Source organism: Trachymyrmex cornetzi, unplaced genomic scaffold, assembly GCF_001594075.2.
Source record: "Trachymyrmex cornetzi isolate Tcor2-1 unplaced genomic scaffold, Tcor1.1 scaffold169, whole genome shotgun sequence".
Lineage (NCBI taxonomy): Eukaryota > Metazoa > Arthropoda > Insecta > Hymenoptera > Formicidae > Trachymyrmex > Trachymyrmex cornetzi.
In genome coordinates, this window is record NW_017296298.1 from 108134 (window position 1) to 130393 (window position 22260).

Genomic DNA, 22260 nt, shown 5'->3' on the forward strand with positions numbered 1-22260 from the left:
TACTACGCATCATTGCTTGACAAGCTGAAGACAGAAATTGAGAAAAAACGACCGCATTTGAAAAAGAAGAAAGTGCTGTTCCATCAAGATAACTCACCGTCTCACACTTCGGCGGTCGCTATGGCAAAACTTCACGAATCGCGGTTCGAATTAATGGACCATCCACCGAATTCACCAGATCTAGCCCCCAGCGACTTTTTTCTGTTTCCTAGGCTCAAAGTTTGGCTCGGAGGACAGAAATTTTCATCGAACGAGGAGGTCATCGCATCCGTAGCCGCCTATTTTGCAAAGCAAGACGCTCAGTATTATTTGAATGGATTAAAAGAGTAGGAGCATCGCTGGAAAAAATGTATCGACTTGAAAGGAGACTATGTAGAAAAATAAAATTGAATTTGACCGACAAATTATTTGTTTCTATGTTAGGCTCAAAACTTTTCAGACGACCCTCGTAAAAGCAGTAGCGCTACAAAAAAAAACTTTTGTTCCAATTCAATATTATACAAAAAAATGTTGACTTCAATTATCCGATTTTATTATTTAATTCATGGAAACAATCGCACAAATTCGCACGTGTTCGAAAGACTTTTCAACACGAGGGAAAGAACGATCCTCGGACTTTCTTATGTTTCTCGGGTTTTTTAAGTTAGCTGCGAGCAATGAGCGTTTTCTTCGTTTTACTGAAGCTGCACAATAGTCGGCAGGGTAACAACGGCGAATAAAAACGGTGCATCGTCGTTGACGGTGCGTTTGCATGCGAGTAAAAATGCCGAGAGAGGCTTAGAGAGACGCATGGAAGGTCGGGTCGCATGCAGAATGTGGTGTACGATGAAATGCATGCACACACCACTCCCTTCCCCTCCGGTGTTTTACTAACCTTCAGATGGAAATAGTGGAGGGAGTTAGAAAGGGCAACGTGCCCGGAGTTCACAGGAGTTCATGCCATCGAGATATTGTACGTACGTTTATTACTACCATTGTCATTATTGTAATAATACACTTGTGTGCAACATTATTGTAATAATACAGTAACGGAGTAATTATTAAATTATTAAATATAATAATATTACATATATACGTTAACTGATCTAGCGTGGATTTCGATGAGATTAATTGCAAATTATAATTACACTGCGATTGTTAAATTAATTGCAAATTGAAATTAAGGTTTATATAAAATTAATAATTTTATATAAAATTAATAACTTTATTCTCTTAAATATTATAATCCTTATCCAAATTTTACTTTTTATTTTCAAAATTCCTGTTTCCATAAATCTAGCTTATGTATTTTCCATTCTTTCTACCTCTTTTATAGTAGAGAAACTTAATTCTTACCCATACCTAATATTTTCTTCTCCTTACTTCAGAAATATTATTATGACTGATCACAATCCTCCCTTCCATTTAGCTATAATCCCTGACCAATTATCTTTTTTTTTTAGAATTTTTAATAATTTAATTTATACACTGAGAAAAAATATAGTCAATTTTAATAAATATAAGTTGAATACTGCCAACTAAATATTTATTAAATATAAAGATATATTTATTTGATACAAGAAACATTAATTTTATTTAACAATCATTTTTTTCACTGAACAAATATTTATTTACTGTAAGTAAATGTTTAGTTGGCAGTATTGAATTACATATTTATTAAAATTGACTATATATTTTTCTCAGTATATTATTAGATGATTCCACAATATTAATAACCTAATATAATTTCATCCCTTCCTAGTACACTTTTATGTATGTATCTATAATGACATGATGTCTTGCGAGAACCAGCCGCAAATTAAAATTATGATCCACAAAAATTGCGGCGAATTTCAGAGGATGTCTGATATAAATTTAAGGCAAGAACACACATGATATATTTCCTATATATTTTAATATTTTTATTTTCGCATGCATTACTTTTTATCAAGAGGTCTTGAGCGAGGTCTCTGTGTCTTAAATGGCAAGAAAATATTCCAACTTGCCATTACACGAACTCCAAACGGCGCGCCCTTCTATTGTAAGCAACGGGCTTACTCTGTACTCCACCGTCTCCTTTGTTCTTCAATTTCTCGATTGGTATCGTTAGCCGTTATGATCGGCTTCGAGGTGTATAACCGTTTGCGCTGTTACGGTTCGAATTACTTGCGCACCGTTGTTATCTCCCGCAATTAATCGGTTCGCTCTCTCTCTCTCTTTTCCACGTGTGCGATCCACGGCTTCTTCTCTTTTCTTGACGCGCGTAACAAACGACATTACAACGAAACATGCGATACCGGCGTATCGCGTACTGGCGAAGGTGCGTGTTCATGCTGTACTATTTTCACGACGCGACGTAAAAAAAATCGACCTCACGTGTCGAGATCGTAAGGATTCAATTTTGACAGATCGGTTAATCGGATCGGCTTGTGTTATTATTATATTATATAATACGACTGTGTGTTGCTTTCTCTACTGAACTTACGAGATTAGTAAAATAGCAAGAAAGACGTGAGACTCATGAGCAATTCTAAGCAGAATCGTAAGACTCGTAACGTGTTCTCATAAAAACTTGTAAGAACTTAAGATTAAAAAATACAATAAAAAATATGGACAATAAGAGCATATACACAGCGCGAATGTTGGTACGCCAATTTCTATATAATTAACACAAGAAATGTCTACATAGAATATAAATGTAGGTACAGTAATTATCTGTACCATATTATTTGTACGTTTCGGTTTCCTTCAAACCATCATCAGCGAATCCATAAATGCTATCGTAGATGTCTTGACACTAATCTTATGACAATGTTGCAATTCAAATCTATTTAAGACTGAGGGAGAGCATTTCCGTACTTTCTGGTTGGGAAAAGCCTTAAGTCTCTCCGTTACAAAGCCAAGTGAATTTTGAGAGCACGATTATATTTATAATTTATTAGTACTTATGATTATTAGGTGTTAAACTTAATTCCTGCCGTTTTTCGTTTCCAAAATTGATTTGTTTCGAAGGGGAATACCTTAATCAAAGTATTATTAATAAAGTATTATATTAATTAGTAATAAAGTAGAAAATGGAGGAAATTACTTTGATTAAGGTATTCATTCATCTTCCCTTCGAAACAAATCATTTTTGGAGACGAAAAACGGCAGGAATTAAGTTTAACACCTAATAATATTCTAATTTTATGCATATGTATCGTAAGACGTACGATTATTCGTAAAATATCTACGCTTTCTTGTAAATTTTATAACTGGTAAGAAGTTGTTTGTAAAAATATTGTATAAAGGTATAAGCACTTAAAAATTCTTACAAGTCTTACAAGAATATGTTACGAGGTTACGATTCTGCTTAGAATTTAGGCATTAGTTTTTTTTCTACGGAATATTTAGTGGAGATTGGGGAGCAAAATTCGAAAATTAAAATGCAAGCTTCCTGAATTTCTATTATCTTGCATCAATGCGAAGAGACTTATAACATTATGTTTACAGTATACTTATAGCATTTAAGTTATGTAATTCAAGAAGTTGAGCTTACGCCAACGTTTTCTCACGGATTATTATGAGAACTATGACATACAGAAAAACGTAAGCAGTAAAACGTAAGTAGTAAGAGGCCCGCACACATCTTTCCATAACAGTAATCGTAAAACGTATCGTAAGAATTAGTTAACCAAAATTGAACAATTTTGACAATTCTTGACTATGATTCTTAAGGCTAATTCTTAAGGAGCATTTATACTAATCGTAATCTTCTGCCGTCGTATCTGTAAGAACTGATCAATCACAGTCGAGTACTTCTCCCTTACAGTCGAATGAGAGGGGAATACTCAACTGTGATTGGTGAATTCTTACAAATTACGGTCAGTATAAATGCTCCTTTATGTATGTCTTATGGTTACGGCTACGGAAAATGTGTACGGAAGCGTATCGGTCAATCACAGTAAGGCAATAACGGAAAATTTTCAATGGAAAATTTCGTTAAAAATAAACAGTATTAAATCCAAAATATTCATTTGCTTACCACTTACATCTTATTGCTTACGTTTTTTTATAGTTTTAGGCTGATATTATATTTGTCGTGCGACAAATTTTTCAAGCGTTAATTGGCTGTAGGACAAAGAAATCCGAGAATCTCTTTGTTTTACAGTAAATAGGTTTGAAAAGCTACTTACTGTTGTACGACAAAAAATAGATGAATGTAATATTAACCTTAAAGCGTTATTTCACAAAAGTAATGGCTTTCTACAATAAATAAAAGTAATTAGGTAATGGCTTTCTACAATAAGCCATTACTTAAGCTTAATGTTGATTCTACAATAAGTCGGTAGCCGGTAGTCCTAAGTCTTATCGGTGAATCGATGAAGTTGGCCAACAGCCAATTTATACGACTAAGACCGATTTTTCTTGAGCCAAATTCGACTTTATTTCTTCCCATTAGCCAAGCTAAACGAATCGCTGTACAGTTAACAACTTGTAGATGCGAAAAATCATAGTCACCTATTTAGGTTAAGACTGGTTAAGACTTAAAGATTTCTGACTACTCGTTGTAGAATCAGCTTAAGTCTTAAGCCGTAAGAAATTGACCAATCATAATCGATTATTCTTCTCACAATCGACTGTGATTGGTCAATTTTTAGCTTAGGTAACGGCTTCTTGTAGGAAGCCTATAAGAATTTAAAACCTTGTATGTCAGAAGAATTTCACGTTGTAAGTCAGAAAAACAAGCGCGATCAGAACACCGCTGCATCGTCGGGTAACAATAGGCGGAACGGGAACTCATCCGTCGAGTCTTATCTAGAAAAACTGCTTGCTGGCTGCCGGAAGCGGAAAATAACGCGTTCTTTTTCTTACGAGCTACGCACGACTTAACTATTCGTTAATTAGCAGACCTTCCAAGTAGATATGCAACGTATATTCTAAAAAACTTGCAGAGTTTAATAATAATACGAGTATAGTAACCTAAAGAATGTTATGATTCTCACCAACGCGATCACAATTATTTCGAGATAGTCCTAATCACCTAGCTAGAATATTTTGTATGTCCTAAGTAAAAGTCACTATTATTAACTATTTATATGTATACTAATATTTGAAACGTACATAAGTTTACTCAATATTTTCTCAAAATGTAAAGTAAAATAAAAAAAACAGGGTTTTTTTATTAGTAAAGAAACTACTGTGACTGAATTTCAGTTTCTCGTTGATAAAGTGTAAAAATTACCCCAGATGACTATAATAAATAATGATAGCTTCGCTCTCGATGGGAAATTTCGTTATACCAATTATTGTCGTTTGACCACTTGCTCTATACAGTTTTAGCAGTAATTTTATATCGCAAATTTCCATCGTCAATGCTTCTGTTTCTCGTGTATACACTTTTTTGATCGAGAATTGTTCTTTCATACAAATCGCATCTCTCTCTCTCTCTCTCTCTCTCTCTCTCTCTCACACATATTTTCGAGAGAAATTTTTAACCGCATCATGATGATGATTCGACTACGGGAAAGGAATAAAGAGAAGAAAAGCAAAAGATGGAAAAGATTGAAAGAGAGCGGTAGAAACGTAGAGACAGAAGAAAATCGCGGGTAAGGATCGCGAAAACGATCAACAACGGATGAATCAGTAGAGAAGGAGTGAAGGAGAGAAGGAGAGAAGGATTCCCTCTTAGTTCCAGGCAGCGGACTTTCGTGCAAGCTATGAGAACGTTCCCACTCCCACGTCCAAAGTGCTCTTTTCCTTTTCCTACGTGCTTCCTCCTCTTTTCCCTCCCGCGCCGTGACTCTTCCTTTTCTCCCTCTCGTTATTTCAGTCTCCTCCGTACACGCGTCCTCCTTCTTTCCTTGCACACCTACGTACATACGTCGGTTGAGCGATCGTGGTTCATCACGGTTCTTGCGCTCGAATATGGTTGCATGGGCGGAATAATATCCGCCCTGATCCCAATGACGAATCGCATAAATTAGGGAAATCGTTCAAGAAAGGACCATCGGTAGGTACGAAATATAAGGAAAGCCTGTGGGAATACCCGTTGATATTTCCGAAACTATTAGATCTTAGAGCAGACGCACCGTCTTAAAATAAAGACGCCTAGAGATGTCTACAGATGTTGACAAACATCCACAATTTTATCGCGCGTCTGTCACGCGTAAATTATCTAGACCCTCATATATTTTTCGTATATACTATATTTAACCGAAGATCACAGAGACACAAGTGGTACAAAGGTCTCGCTGATGTTTTGAACTTTTCTGTAGATGTTATACAGGATTGGGAAGTTATATTTCGAGAAATAAGTAAAATAATTTAATAACGTTAGAAACATATAAGATCCTTACACTTAAAACAGCAATGCGAACGATACAAAAAATTAACAGAACTATAGTTGAAAAGTAACAACTCTTGATCTTTTAAGTAACCATAATTTGTAACATGATACTTTTCAGAATCGATAACTTATAACGGTAATTAATTACTTTTTAAGGGGAAAAAACTGTAACCCCAGATCTACAATAGATTTTTAAGCCTTAAGCCATAAGGAATGAACGAATTGCAATCAATTATTCTCCTCGTATTCGAATGTAGTTGGTCAATTTCTTGCGGCTTAAAGCTTAAAACATCTATTGTAGATCCAGACTAACTGTAACTAGTTTTACAAAGTAATTTTTCCAATCCTGGCGTTATATTACGTTTCCCGAAATCTCTCTATTGTTCTCTACAGGTTCGGTTACTCGGCTCTCTTATCTTCGTAAAAAAATCCCGCGATGTTAGATATAGGAAGTTGATGAAAACGAAACTCACTCTGCCGACGAAGAAGCGGCGGTAGCATTTGGCCGTGTCATCCTGGTCTATCCTAGGCTGCCAGGCTGGCTGCGCCGGTAGTAATGCTTTGCCGGCGGAATCGAGAGTATGTCGATGATCGGTACCGTCGACCCAATACCCGGATGGCGTGACGACTAAGGGTGGCTGGACACCGGACACAGCTTGCTGTTGCAGAGCTGCTTCCATCAGTGCTCTCCCCAAGGGCGCATCGCCCATCGGTGATGGCGATAGCGCTGATGTGTGATTGCTAGGCGCACCACCGGGACTCGACGTTGTCCTGTCATCTCTTGGTGTCTGTAAAATTACAAAACATTTATTAATTTATCCGGAATTTGATTAATTATTCGTGCGAAGTATTCGGGTAAATATTGACATATATAAAAGAATGAAAAAGCATTATTGAGCATATCATTATATATTGAGTGTAATTTTATTTTCTCTTAGTATGCAGCTAGAATCTATTAATTAGATTCTAATTCGTAACATGTACAGTGTCATCATTTTTCCTTTGTCTCATAAGTGTTTTTTTTTAAATATCTGAAACTCATCATTAAAATTTTTCACAAAATATTATTTTTATATAATAAATTTTGCTTAAATATGTAATTAAATATTAAGTGAAAAAATATCAAATAATCAATGTTATAAAAAAATTCAAAAAAATCTAATAAAATTCCTCAATAAAAACTCTCCAATAAAACCTAATAAAAATATTCACTGGGCTAAGTTTTTTTAAGAAAAAACTTGGGTTTTTTCCGACCCTATCAAAAACGAAATGTTGTATGACAGTGGTTAAGTGACAAATAAATCAATGCATAAACGCTAGTTATATTCCCATTAAAAGTTTTATGTAATACCAAAGTGACATTCTAATAAAAAGATATTATGACTTCCCTGTAGAGATACAAGATCAATCAATAATCGCATGTAACGCAACAATATAATGTAAAAATTAATAATTAACAGAAAAGAAGTAATATTATTTCATGTAATTATAGACTGAGTAATTTTATTTTTCTAGTATGCGCAGCTATATAAAACATCGTTTATCAAAATAGCAATGGGTTTCCTTAATTTAATTTTTTTAATTAAACTCCCCCTCACGCTCAATATCGATATCTAATATTATTATTAATATTATATATATAATCACGAATCCGAGGCAGAAGGGTAATACAGAACGTCGATACTCTCACATCAACTTCCTCACGTTGATGTCACCGGGTGTTATTGGCTACTTGTTTATCAGTCGCAGTGTAGGTGTTCAATTGTTCGTTTTCGTGACTGGCAACATTGATTGCTCTATATTGCTGTCATATATCTCTCTTTCTCTCCGTTCTCTGAGGCAAACACGATCGATCGCCCTGGGAGGACGCAGCACGACCGAAAAGGAGCCGCGTGTGTGTCGTAAACGTCGTAGAGAGATCGAGGCGAATAGGTCGAGAACGGTACGACGATCCTATACGCTGGCGGCGACTGAAGAAACGGAAACGATATATGTCCACGTGTCACTGTACACCAAGCGCACCCACGTAGAGATCCTGCGGATACCAACCGGTCAGTTGTCCGCTGTTATTCGATACGAGTACTCCATATTCGTCCCGCGACGAAGCGCGGCATCGATAATATGTGTAACTCTAAGCATCTCGCCCACGCGAGCGGAAACACCTCGACTGGATAATTAATAGTTTTACTCGACAGGGCATTAATGTCTGCATAATATCGGCGACACTCGCGACGATAGTCATGGTACGGTCGGATTTATCTCGGTCAACGTTTTTGTACTTTCTTCTTTTTCTTAAGGATATATAACGCTCTTCGATTATTTTAATAGAAGATGTAAAGTAGCGTTCTCCAGTAACGTTCTCGATTAGCCACGTGCAGTTAAGCGCTTTTACATAGTTAACGCGCATCGAACACCTGCGGATTTCTCCAGCTGCGTAAACGCAGTCGCGTATAAAAGTGCGTTTTCTCCAGGTCTTCATTAGGCAAGATCGTGGCCCACTAATATCGAGCATAATCGGTTATTTCATATTTAGTAATCTGAATCTCTCAAATCATTAGCACGGGGTTTATTAAATCGACTTCTTTTACGTACTTTTCTCTCTGATATAACTTGAGTGCAAATTGTAAATGTACACTCACAAATGTACAATTATCAATTGTTATACTGTTTAACAAAAATGATTTTTTTTCAAGTGTAAGTAGAGACGGGATCAAACTCAATATGTACTTGAAAATTCGAGTCAAATTCAATAATTTAGTTTCATTTTCTAGGACTCGAGTAATACTCGTAAGGAATAATATTTCGTACTTCATACTTACAAAGTAATCGATCCCAACTTGCTGGTTATTAACAGGGTTATTAACGAACAGAAATTCATATGATCTATGCATTTTTTATTCTCAAGCATTTCGAAACGTTTTCAAGGTACATTTCAGCATTTAATTATAATTTCTTGGACATTTTATTACACGAATATATGTACATTTAAATGTTTTATTCACTGTTTGAAGAAAATGCCAAACTCTTTCGTGGCCTTCGATTGTAATGTCTTAGTAATACCCTTTCTTTAAGTTTTTATATTGAAATAATTATAAAAATAGGCGGAACGTATTCTTTTATACATACTGAGTCGAACGTTAAGGGGGTGAAATCCTCTCTTGAAAAAAATCGGTTTTTTCCTTTCGAAGCGAATATCTTCGAAATTATAAGAAATAGAAACAATTTTTCAGAAACGCGCTTTAATCTTAGCGTTAGCAACTTTAAAATATAATTTTGAATTATTAACCGATCCAGAATGGAATGCTCTTCATACAATTGTGGTCGTTTTGTGGATATTTTTTTATGTTACGGAAGAAATTAGTAGCGAGAAGAATGTAAACTTATCGAAAATAATAGCTATTAGAAAACAATTAAATATTCTTTTACATGGATTTATTAATCCATGTAAATTTATTAATCCAAATATATTTTTCGAGGTACTCATAGAAGGTTCGAGTCCACTTGGAAGTACTATTTTTGTTTTTTGAGGTATTCATAGAGGTTCGAACCTATTTCGTTAGGTTCGAATCTACTTGGAAGTACTGCTACTATTTTTCGAAGTAATCATAAAGAGTTCGAAACTTCTTCAACGGATTCGAATCTACTTGTAAGATACTTAATCCCATCGCTAAGTGTAAGGTAAAGGTAATCGTTTCCTACAGTTTTTCAAATGTTGTATACAATTACGTTTATTAAATTGTTCTATTATGTGTAAAAAAATTATTTTAATTTATTTATTACTATTATTACTATGATAATATATGATGTATTATTACTATGATAATATATGATCACAGGACTTTTATTGCAGTTAAAATTAAATGTTGTTAGGACTTTAAGTCTCTCAAAAGAATTTGTGTTAATTATAATTAAAAAGATATTTATGATCATCGCAAGATCTATTGCGAAGATCAAAGTTGCAACTTATATAGGCTATTAAGGATTTATTAAATATCTTTTTATTTATATTATTCAAACTTAAGGGTTCAGATTACTGGATATCTTCTCCTGAATCAATAAAAATTAATGAAAATCAATGAAAATCAATAAAAATCTTGGAGAAGATAATTGCGAACCAAATCTTTCGATACTGCGAGAAGGATCCAGGAGGGTATGTCACCTAACCAGTATGGTGCGAATAAACATACGACGTAATTCTTCGGCTTAAGAACATAATGCAATCTGCAGTAAAAGAAGGAAGAATAGTTGTCGCCGCAAGTTTCGACATAGTCATGCTCCCATGGTCACATATTAACGAGGCCATGATCACGAAGGAATTGCTGAGCTACTTTAAGGCCGCAACTATCTTCATGATAAACAACTTGTACATACATGGATAGAAACGACTACCTGATAAGAATCCAGGTAACGTGCGGAGTTCAAGACTCTGTACTGAACCCACTGCTCTGAATTACTACTTACGACGTGATCATGTAAATGTAGTCACCAGAACGTTGTACTAATCTGTGTTACGCATAATAATAGCTAATACGGATACAAAGAGACTGTAGCTTTAGCTGGGTATGGCAATTGTAGTTCACAGAATTAAGCAACTAGGATTAAGAATCGTTTCGCATGATCGATAGTTTTTTTCAAGAGAAACATCATCTAAGTACTACAAATTGGAAGAAACATTATCCAGACACTATCATTTATCAAGATCCAAGTACTTCATGAAAGTCTTGATATGAAGATTATTTCTTCCTAACCGGAAGAAATTGAAATTCTCCTTAAATGTCCAGACACTATCACAATTATCAAGATCCAAGTACTTCATGAAAGTCTTAATATAAAGTACTTGGATCTTGATAATTGATAGTGTCTGGACATTTAGGGGCCGATTCTATAACTCTTAACGACAGTCGTTGATGTCATTGCGCAGTTTTTTTACTCTACATAATATCTGCGCAACGACATCAACGACTGTCGTTAAGAGTTACAGAATCGGCCCCTTAAGGAGCATTTCAATTTCTTAATGTATGCCTATACTGTAAAGTCGAATGCATAACCGCATCGTTGGGACAATGCGATATCAGACCTAATTTTCAAAGTCCTGGTAAACGAAAACGGCATTGAATGGAAACGTTATACATTCTGTTATTATCATGTCAGCTCCTATGTGGATAAAACTATTAAGGAGATGAAAAAATCTAATCTTAACAAGACTTACAGAGCATTTTGTATTCAGATAACGAGTACGCCATCACCGAGTGGAAAACTGAATAGATCGAATATAGTTGGAGTTCGATTTAAAACAGCTAACAGTCTCAAAGTTGGAAATTGTGTAACGAGATCATACGGGCGCCTTAGGCATAAATGCTTCAATTACTACTTACTCTAAATAACAAAAATATTATTCTCAGTTTGCTCTCATTGTTTGGTGACTGAAGATACTTGCTCAGCATATGTTAGAAGACTGTCCTGTTTCGGACTTAAAAAGAATTGAGTTTGTGGCTACCATTGGAAGAAACCTGGATAAAGTACTTAAGGTCATGTTGACAAGTCAGATTAGAATGCGATAACAAGCTTTTACAAAGATTATAATAGAAAAAGTGTTAATGGAGCGCATGTCAATTTGTGCAAAAGGGCGTAGAGGGCATCTTAACTTGTAGTCTGAACGAATCCAAATGTCAAGGGCATTGTAGAGTATCACCATTGTAGAGTCATTCGATCAGGGATCACTGTAGAGACTCCTTCTAGGAAGCACAATCCGATCTTTCTTTCGATTGATTCGATGAATCCCGACTATAATGAATCCTCCGAACTATCCGTAATCAATAACCTCAAAAATCCCTTGTATATTAAATTTCAAAGAATGCGTATGTAAGAAAAAATGCCTCAAAGAATAAAAAAAATCTTAAAGTATGTGTGTATATGTGTGAGCGTGCGTATTTGATTATTAAAGATATTGGGAAGATCCTTAAGTTTATGTAAGTCACAACTTTGATGCAATAACATCTTATAATCACAAATATTTTAACTGTCGATCGATACAACAAATTCCTTTTAAGGATTGAAAGTTCTAACATATTTAATTTTGATAAAGACTTGTCCAACACATTAAATATCATATAATTAATAATATATTGTGTACACAATAACGTATACTAAGATAGTCCTTTTTGTAACTTCACTTCAAATTTCTCAAAATTGTGGTATGTAGCAATTTGATAATTGGAACGTAATTCGAATCAGCGCATAGAAAACTACAGAAATTTCTTGTGTGTTTTTTAAAACAGTATTACCAAAAAGGTAGGAAGAAATATACTGAAAAAATTTGCCACACTTTGTAGGTTTCTGCAAACATTCGAGCGCGAGAATTTGATTGAGTTTAGAGGCGCGCACGCGATCGGTCGCCAGATCGATATACATACATTACGACCTCTCGACGGAATAATACTCCATCCTTATGGAGGTACAACCCGCGATAGCTTTATCGATCAGCGAATGGGATTACATTACCACGCGCCTCGTTTGCTCCGTTTAATGCACGTGTGTCGCATACGACCGGTCCGCGACATCGGGTGCATTGGCGCGATTTAGTTATTAAATGTCACTATACAACATGGTCGTAATCGACCGATCTCGATCAAACAGTCGAATTGGGGATTATTAATGTCGACTGCGAGTTTATTACGATTCGCACGATATTGCGGTAATTGCGACGATCTTTCAGGCGTTGTATTAATAGTCAATCCGCAACCGATTTCAAGTATACAGGGTGTCCCGACCTTTTTTGCCAATCACTTTTGTATAGATACAGCGGACTAAACTGAGTCGAAAAGTCCTCTACCATTTTGCAATTTTCGCAATAGTTAACAAGATATTAATTACTAAAAATTGCAAAATATTGTAGTCTTGAATAATTTTTTACTCAAATACTGTCAATTTTACAGAAAAACTGCAATAGACAAAATATATTTATTTTCTTCTCATAAAGTTCTGAGAATTTTTTAATACCGTATTTTCTCATGTTGATAAAAATAAGAAAATGCAGTACTAAAAAGTTGATAAAAAATCCTGAAAAAATTCTCAGAACTTTATGAAAAAAAAAAAAAAATAATTTTTGTTTCTTGCAGTTTTTCTGTAAAGTTTATAGTATTTGAGTACAAAATCATTCAAGACCAATATTATGCAATTTTTAGTAATTAATATCTTATTACCTATTGCGAAAATTGCAAAATGGTAGAGGACTTTTCGACTCAGTTTAGTCCGCTCTATCTACACAAAAGTGATTGACAAAAAAGGTCGGGACACCCTGTATATTAATTCTAATGATATTGAAGATACTTTAATGTGACTTTTTCATGTGTAACTTTTCAAAGAAAAAGTTGACTGATTTCTTAATACGGTATTCCATCCAGCGAGTCTCATTATGTAAAATGCTATAGTAATATTTGCATTGTTATAAGTCAGGCCTGTCCAATTTGAGCTCCGGAACCAAAACGCAAAATCATCGATGCAAAAATATTCAACAAGAGTAAGATTTTAGGAACTATAAAATGTTGATAAGCGTCACTCACAATCAGGTACGTATCAACACTTTACAGTTCCCGAAATCTTACATTGAATTTTTTGCGTCGGTAGCTTTGCGTTTTGGCTCCGGAATTCAAATTGGATAGGCCTGTTATAAGTATACATGATAAAATATTGTGTGATATAACTATAAATGAGACTGCATCTTTGTAGGTATCTATGAATAGTATGAAAAAAATTTCTGGTTGAAAATGAACGAATCAGAATTCTCTCTCTCTCTCTCTCTCTCTCTCTCTCTCTCTCTCTCTCTCTCTCTCTCTCGTTAAATTTATTAGAATTCTAGTTGAAATAACCGGAATTTTGACTGATACAATATTTCTGGTAAAATCTACTAGAATTCTTATTTTAACCAGAATAATTATAGTTATCTCAACTAGAATCCTAATAGATTTAACCAGAAAATTTTGATTGGTCCATTTTCCATCAGAATTACTATAATCCAACCAGATCGTTTTTCTCAGTGTACACTGAAAGAAAAGATTGGTTGAATATGGCATAGCATTTTTAATTAGTTGCAGCCAGTGTGGTTAAAAGTAGGGATTTCTCCTTAACGCAGGGAATTTTTACCTCAAAAAGGCGTAGGGAATTTTAAATTAAAAAAGACCAAAATGTAAGGATTTTTAATTTTTACATTTTGGTCTTTTTTAACTTAAATTTAACTAAAAAAAAAAAAAACAAAAAAACACAGCCAATCTTTTCTTTCAGTGTACACTTTTTACTTCACATTGTTACTTGATCACATGTTCAAAATTTTATATTAGATAGCGTTAATTTTTTATAAGGGTAACAGATTTTTATAGCATCGATCATATCAATGATCATTATAACAATCAACATGTTAATTTATAGCAGATTGGAATAAAGCTTTCCTTACTTCATTATATATGTATAGATATATCTTTTTGTCACATTTATTATCCTCAGATACGGATACATCAAAATCAAGCCTAAGAAAACTCAGTTCGCTGATTTATCTCAATGGAACCGTTCTATTTCGAGTTCTGTTCCGTTTGAACGGTATAGAATGAACACGATTTTAACGAGGCGAGGCGAAGAGGAAAAACAGCGGAGTGGCATGAAACGCGGTTTAAAAGTAATGCGGATGTGGCCTCTCGGATTACGTTTCTTCCTCGTCTCAACTTTTCTGTATTCTTCCTCTTGCGAGAGCATTTCCAGCCGCCACGTGTCTCCGGAAAAAGTGGAAAAGGTAAAGAAAGAAAAAGAGAGACTCCCCTTTTGCTCGCTAATTTTAAGCATCTCTAATTTCGAGTGTGAACACAAGAAAAAAATCTGAAGATGGAAGCGTTTGAAAAAAGACAATAAAAGTAGAGAGAGATACAGGGAATGTGTGCAGCCTCCTCCGCCAAATATAAACTTCAGCATAGCAGTCTGGGTAAAGGACGGGGAGAAGCAAATATCGCAAAACGTTTTGGTTTCGGCTACCACGTATATACTTGTTATATTTAGAGTACTTTCGAGGTTCGGTCGCGATCGTGACTTTGAGTAGATTCGGGCTAATTGGAACACTTGGTAATACGCACATGTATTTAACTTTTCTTCCGTCAGCCAAGATTGTTCAGTTGTTGAACGAGTTATTGAAGATGAAACATCTTTCGAGACACTTTAATATCGGATGGATCTTGATGGCTTTCGAAAGTGTTAAGGAAAACCCGTCACGACTCAGATAATACGTATACGCCGATATTCAGCAGCTGCTGTCAATATATTATTACCGGTACCACCTGTCGCGATACCATATGTTCGTATTATTAGCACCCACTGCCCGCGTTTAGTGGCCCACCATGCGACCGTGTAACGGATGGAATGTACTTTACAGGTGACTTTAAATGCCATCCGGACTTTTCAAAATTATAATCGAAAAAGAATGGAATTAAATTACCTACAAGAAAAGCAGAATTTCACGTAAAATCAACAAGAAATTGCATTCTAATTAGGATTCCAAAGAGAAAAAAACACCGGCAACATCAACAATGAAGTACAATATATAAATTTTTTGAAGATAAATAGATGTATTTTGAAAATTATAAACTGTTGGTTTTTTCTAGATTGTATAAGAATACTTAAAAGAACATCGCTAAAAAATTACTAAATACATAGCGATTGGAACGTTTCATATTCATTATCTACTCTCTAAAAATGAATCAGTGTATTATTACTGACATCAGTGCTACACTTACAATTGATGTAATCACAGTCAAGTTCAGTAATAATACACTGATTCACTTTTAGAAATTATGATTTTCGGCAGATTCAATCTGTATAGAACCCACAACATCTAAAAATGAATTAATGTATTTTATTATTGAAAAACAGTAAATATTCGCTGCGATGATTACAGTTATAAGTGTAGCATTGAAGTCAGTAATAATACACTGATTCAATTTTAGAGAGTATAGCTTTCGTGAATTGACCATCAACACCAGATCTTTAATAAGATTCGTTTTTTTTTTGCGTTCAATTAATTTTTTCAAGGTTTGGCAATTTCACTTTTACTGATACCAAATAACACAAACATTAATATACATACCTATGTATAATTCCGCGCGCGATTTATTGTCAACCGTCGATGTGATTGTAATGTCCGCAATGCGTGCACATGTACCACGCACTCTATTTCCATCGCAGAGAATCCGAGGTGAAACTCCTTACTATCAAAACGCGTTCGCGCGTCTTCGACATTACGCGTTTATTAACGTGAGAGCTAACATGTACATTGCGAGAATAACGAGCAGAATAATGTCCCTCGTTATGCGTTTTTCGTTATAAACGTTCGTTCCCGGCAAATGGCAACTTTTTTCCACAAATTAATTAATTACGAGCGTTGGCTTGGTTAAATAAGAAATTGACGCGCGTAACATCATTTATATTGCAGTAATGATCTAACAACGATAATGATTGAACGCAAGAATGCCTCGATATATTATTTTTCATGAAAGCATAATTTTAAAAGTATGAAAAAACTGATTCTGGAGATAGGAAATCTTGGATTTATCTGGATTAACTTTAAACCCAATTTGGATTATTTGATTAAATTACAATATGTAAATTGTATCAAGCTGTTAAGTGATTACTGCATATGAATCAATTAAATAACTTTAAATAACTCTAAATAACTACAATTTTTTTATAAATTACCCAAGAATCTATAAGAAGCACCTTGGTTAAAAATAATTAAAAAAAAAAATTTTATAAACTAGCGTTATTATCATGCGTAATTCTATTCGTTGCTTATCTACTTTGCAATTAATATCCTGATTTAATAGGAAGGCCGCGCATTAAGTTCTGGAGAAAGTTACGTTCACGTCTTGTAAGAGCACAAGGGCTGATTGTATTCGATTGGCTTATCTAAAGTGATTCACGTGGTTGAGTCATACACGTGCGAGGGAGCAGACGAGTCTTGGGAAGAGACCCATTCGGATCTCGTCAATTGAACGAAATAAAAAGTCACGCTCGATACGCATTTCGAATAATTTTACCAGCTTAAATTCGCATTAAGTTTCATGAAAATCGCCAGAAATAACAAGTAAGAATTCAAAATATAATTTCATTCGATACATACTTTAACATCTCATTCTATCAGCACGAAACGAATTATTTAATATTTTAAAATTATAATTTTAATATAAATATTAAAATTGTATAATTATAAATTTAGATCGGAGCTTCATTTATTTTTACTGTTTGTTGTACAAATTTTTTCGAATGTATTTTATTAACAATGAGTCTTACAATAGTAAAGATTGAATAGTAAAGATAGAATAGATTGTACAAAAATTTTAAATTTTGAATTTGTACAGACAAAACTAAAAGAATAAATGTAAATAAAGTAGTAATTACTTTTAACTAAAAGACAAAACTAAAAGATCGAGAAAGTAAATTCTAAACCAGTTACTATTACAGTTACATCTGACTATCTAATAATATATTAATAATAAGTGGAAACACACACACACACACACACTGATAACTATATATATAATAGAAACATTTTTTTAATGGATTCCTTAATCATTATTAACTCCAAAATCAAAGTAAGGCAGATATATATAGGATGATATATATAGCTGATATGGAGTAAACTGATTTAGGATTATTAAATTTAAGAATAACATATTTTTTACATATTTTAAACAAAAATATCTTTAATAAAATTAAAAATCTATTAAAATGTCTAACTTTTAATATAGGTAAGGTTTAATATATAAATTAATATTATAGTATTTATTATACGTATAATTTAGTATTTAATATATGTATAATTTAATTATATTATTATTATTCAAATTTATTAAAATTCAAAAAAGTTATTGCATTAAGTGCATTTAAAACAAAAAAGAATACCGTAAGACTCGTCATGAAACGAGTCATATAGTTTCATGATAAGGTTAACCTAATAGTTGAACAATATTGGTTCATTTAAAAAAAAAAAATTTACGGTATACGAATACAAAAACAGATTTATCTAAACAGAAATCAAATAGGTTTTATCCTTGAACTTTTTTTAAACTCATACGTATATAGACTATTATTGCGTATGATTCTAAAACAAAAAATTCAAAAATAAACATGTTTACTTATGAGAACAATTTTTCAAAAATGTATCACACCTTTCTAACAAGGTGCGTAGAAATATCATAGGACTGAACAAGTCTTAGGGCCGCGACACAGACTTTTGCATAACGCATAACGCATAGTGCGTAAGAAAATGAATCCATCAAAGTTCTTTTCCGTGAAGTGCAAGGAAAGGAAGGATTCAGATTGATTCTCTTATGTGTTATGCAAAAGTCTGTGCTGCGGCCTTTAGGATGCGTTCCGTTTTCATGCTCACACAATTCGTTCTTGTTGTCTATCAATATTACAATAAGGACAAATGATGCTTACAACGCTGAACGCGTAAAATGGAATACATTCTTAGCCTGATATTTCATGTGTTGGTCGACAAGGCTTTCCAAGCCTGTTGATTAGCTGCGAGACAGAGAGATTCTCGGATATTTCTATTCTGTAGCCAATCAACAGGTTTAAAACGACACATAAAATATAGCCTTAGACATGTATATTTAATGTTTTGTCTTTAAGCGATACTCTCTGATGCTCGAGAATCAAAATCCAGATCACCGTCAGTATTCTATTTATGGCTACATTTACATCATGCGCTTAGTCCTATACGATAGGTGTCTTTGTTTAACCTACAAGATAAACAAGGACACCTATGGTAAATGCACGGCGTAAACGTGTGTAGTCATTATCAATTCATCAATTAATCACGCACAGTCAGTAATGCTGCCAGTATTTGTTAATACTGGCAATATTACCGTGTAGGGTCACTTTTAAAATTCCCATGAACTGAAAATTGTAAAATTCACCCAAAAATATTATTAGATATCAAGATCCATTTTGACGACTAAGGTTTCCTCCGCTTATTTGTTTACAATTTATTATGAATGTAGATATCAAATATATTACATAAACCATTTATGAAATGTGTGAAATATGGACAACCTTAAAAGAGGTAGATATTTCATATACATATAGGATATTATACAGCAATGAATAAAGAAAGAATATTAAAAATCACATATTCTCCGCTTCTCACTGATTGTTTCAGCCTCGATGTATCGCTATCTATGCATTTAATTACATAACGAAAGCGAAGAGCGTATTATCCGTATAATGTAAAAGGGATTCTATCTCTTGGTCAACGACGCTCAGGAAACCGTATTGCTCATTAGCATCCGTCCGCCATGCGACGTACAATCGTGTATACACGTGTACCGCCCATATCCGACTTATATAATATCTCTCTTCATGTTTATAAATATGTACAAGCGCGGTAGAAAATGTGAAAAGCCGCGTACGTGTGAGTACATAGGCGATAATTATACCTTTTGAGATATCACAGATTGCTTCAGTTTATGTTCGATCATTATTGGACTTCGAAGCTGATTCGCATGCACGAATTATTTGCTATATCGACATAATACCACGCCACGTTATGCATGATTACTTTTGCGTAATTTAGATGGCCGCTATTATTAGATTACAATCTAGTTAACATTTTCATCATTTATCTGAATTTTCCAAAATTGCACATCGTTCGATCATAAAGAAATGTCATGCTGGACCGCGGCCCAATTTACGCTTACAACGCTTAAGAATCATTTCATCCTTGTTGTTTGTTGAATATTAAACAAAGACAAATGATGCTTACGAGCGTTGTGAGCATGAATCGAACCGCGACCCTGGTGAGCTACAAGACAAGAAGATCGCAAATTGGCTGTGTAGACTAACGTCTACTATAATTCAATTATAGACAGAAGATCGTATAACGTTTCAAGTTCGAGAGAAGAGAAGATCACGCGTGGAGTAGTTTGCTATTTCCCAAGGGCGGAAAGTTCCGAAACAGCATGATACACTCTTCGTCGAATAACGGCTTCTATCAGGGGAGTCATCGTCGATATAGTGCGTAGGTATCTACTGCTAACTAACCAACCTCGGTCTGGTTGCGAACAATAGTCGGCCGGTGGGCTGTCGGCATGCAAGCGTGGAAATTGTCCGATCCGGATAAAACGAGCTGGTGAGAAGAAGATGGATTGCAGGGAATAATGTCTACCTGGCGTTTGAAGAAATAAGGGACCATTAACAACTGCATACTTAAATTTAAGAAACTATAGACACTTTCGTCTTCTACAAATTTTAAAGAGTAAAGAATATTACCTTGTTTTAATATTTTTTTATACTTATTCAATGAGAAAGAAAAATGAAAACTACGCGACTAATCGTTTTTAGGATCCGCAATATTAATAATGCAACATTAAGCGTCTCTGGAATATAAACGTTCAAGAATTTTCTTTAAGTTTGTGGGAACACGGTTAAGACAACGTTATCATATTTCCAGGAGTAATAAAAATAAATAAATGCAGCGATTACCATCAGAATGTAACGCTTTTTTAATAAAACAAGCCCTTAGTCTACATTAATAGCCTTATTCCATATTACTTGCTTTTATCCTAATTGTATAAAGATAAGTTGTAAGGATAAGCTTCTTGAAAGGAGTAGCATCAAGTTTTAAGAAGAGGAAGTTGATGCAGAGGCAAGATGTAGATATAAGGACGGTAAAAGAGAGAGGAAGGAGACTATAGAAAAAAAGGAGAAAAAAAGAGATGGTGAAAGTTGGATTACGGAGGTAGAAGTAGCATGTATAAAATGATTCATCAAGTTGTGGGTAGCAGGAAACCCTCGATTAAATCAACGAGGAGGGACAGACGAATATATAGGACTTACAGAAAATTCTGGGAATCGCGAAATCACCAGGATACACGGTGCTATATGTATAGTTAGTAGTTCCTAAACAGGAAAAAAAGCGTTGAAATATTGCAAGAAAATTTGAACTAAATGTTGATTAGCAAATAAATAAATAATAATACGATAATAAACAATAACAACACGATAAAATAAGTAATTATATTACGGTTAGTATAATTACTTATAATTTTTTTTATTTGTTAATTAGTATAATAACGTGCTTGATACTGATGAGTAAAAGATTAAACATAATGTAAGATCTTCTTAAAAATTCGAGAAAATTAATTTAAACTGATCTTCTCGTTTGCTTTTTCATAAACTCGGTAAAGTAAATCTAATTGTAAGTTTGGTTTTTTCCATTAAAAAATTAAACTTCTCGTGCTTGTGAAAAAAAAATTACACCGCTGTTATATCAAAGATTTCTCAGTTGCATCGCTCTAATTTTGTGAAACTTTATGCCACCGTTGAGGCTAAACATAAAAGGAGCCAAAGGGCAACACTCGCCTCGTTTATTTAAAAAAAAAATTGGTACATTTCTCAGAAAACAAAGTAGTTAACGGCCATTTCGCTCGGAGAACAGATGCTACCGCGTGCTACGTTAGCTCTCGGGATGCGGAAGTGAAAAACGCGTGAGAATCTTTCTCTTGTACAGGTACTTCCCCTTCTCTCTCTCTCCAGGAATCGCGAAAGTGCCTGCAGGGCACTTGAAAGAGCGAAGATAGAAAAGAGAGAGCGGAAGGTAACCCTTTCGGGAGAGAAAGAGTATCTCCTCACCTCCTTTCTCAGAATTTCAAAGGGCAAATGCAAAACTACCGCCGTAGAGGAACGGCAGTTGATAGCGTTTCGAAGAGAAAGGGAAATCTCTTAGACGCGGATGCTGCGAATCCTCGCGCCCAATACTATACATGTTTCTTACATAACGAAAAGCCGTTTGCGCCGCCGGAATCGATCGAAACAGCCTAGAGCTAGTTACGATAAGCACGAGCAATTTCGCCTCCATGAGTCATGTATCGGTCGCAATGGTAATGTCGGAAGGGCGTATACGTATAATGCCA

The 22260-nt window shown here is 34.5% G+C and overlaps 1 protein-coding gene across 6 annotated transcripts in view; it reads right to left on the reverse strand.

Moving 5' to 3' along the window:
- Positions 1-22260, reverse strand: part of LOC108759134 (rap1 GTPase-activating protein 1) — a 137270-nt gene that overhangs the window by 10038 nt on the left and 104972 nt on the right. For all 6 annotated transcript variants that reach the window (XM_018504433.1, XM_018504439.1, XM_018504437.1 and 3 more), the window contains one exon: positions 6781-7095. In XM_018504433.1, the coding sequence (XP_018359935.1) occupies positions 6781-7095 (315 nt within the window). The remainder of the gene's footprint in view (positions 1-6780; positions 7096-22260) is intronic.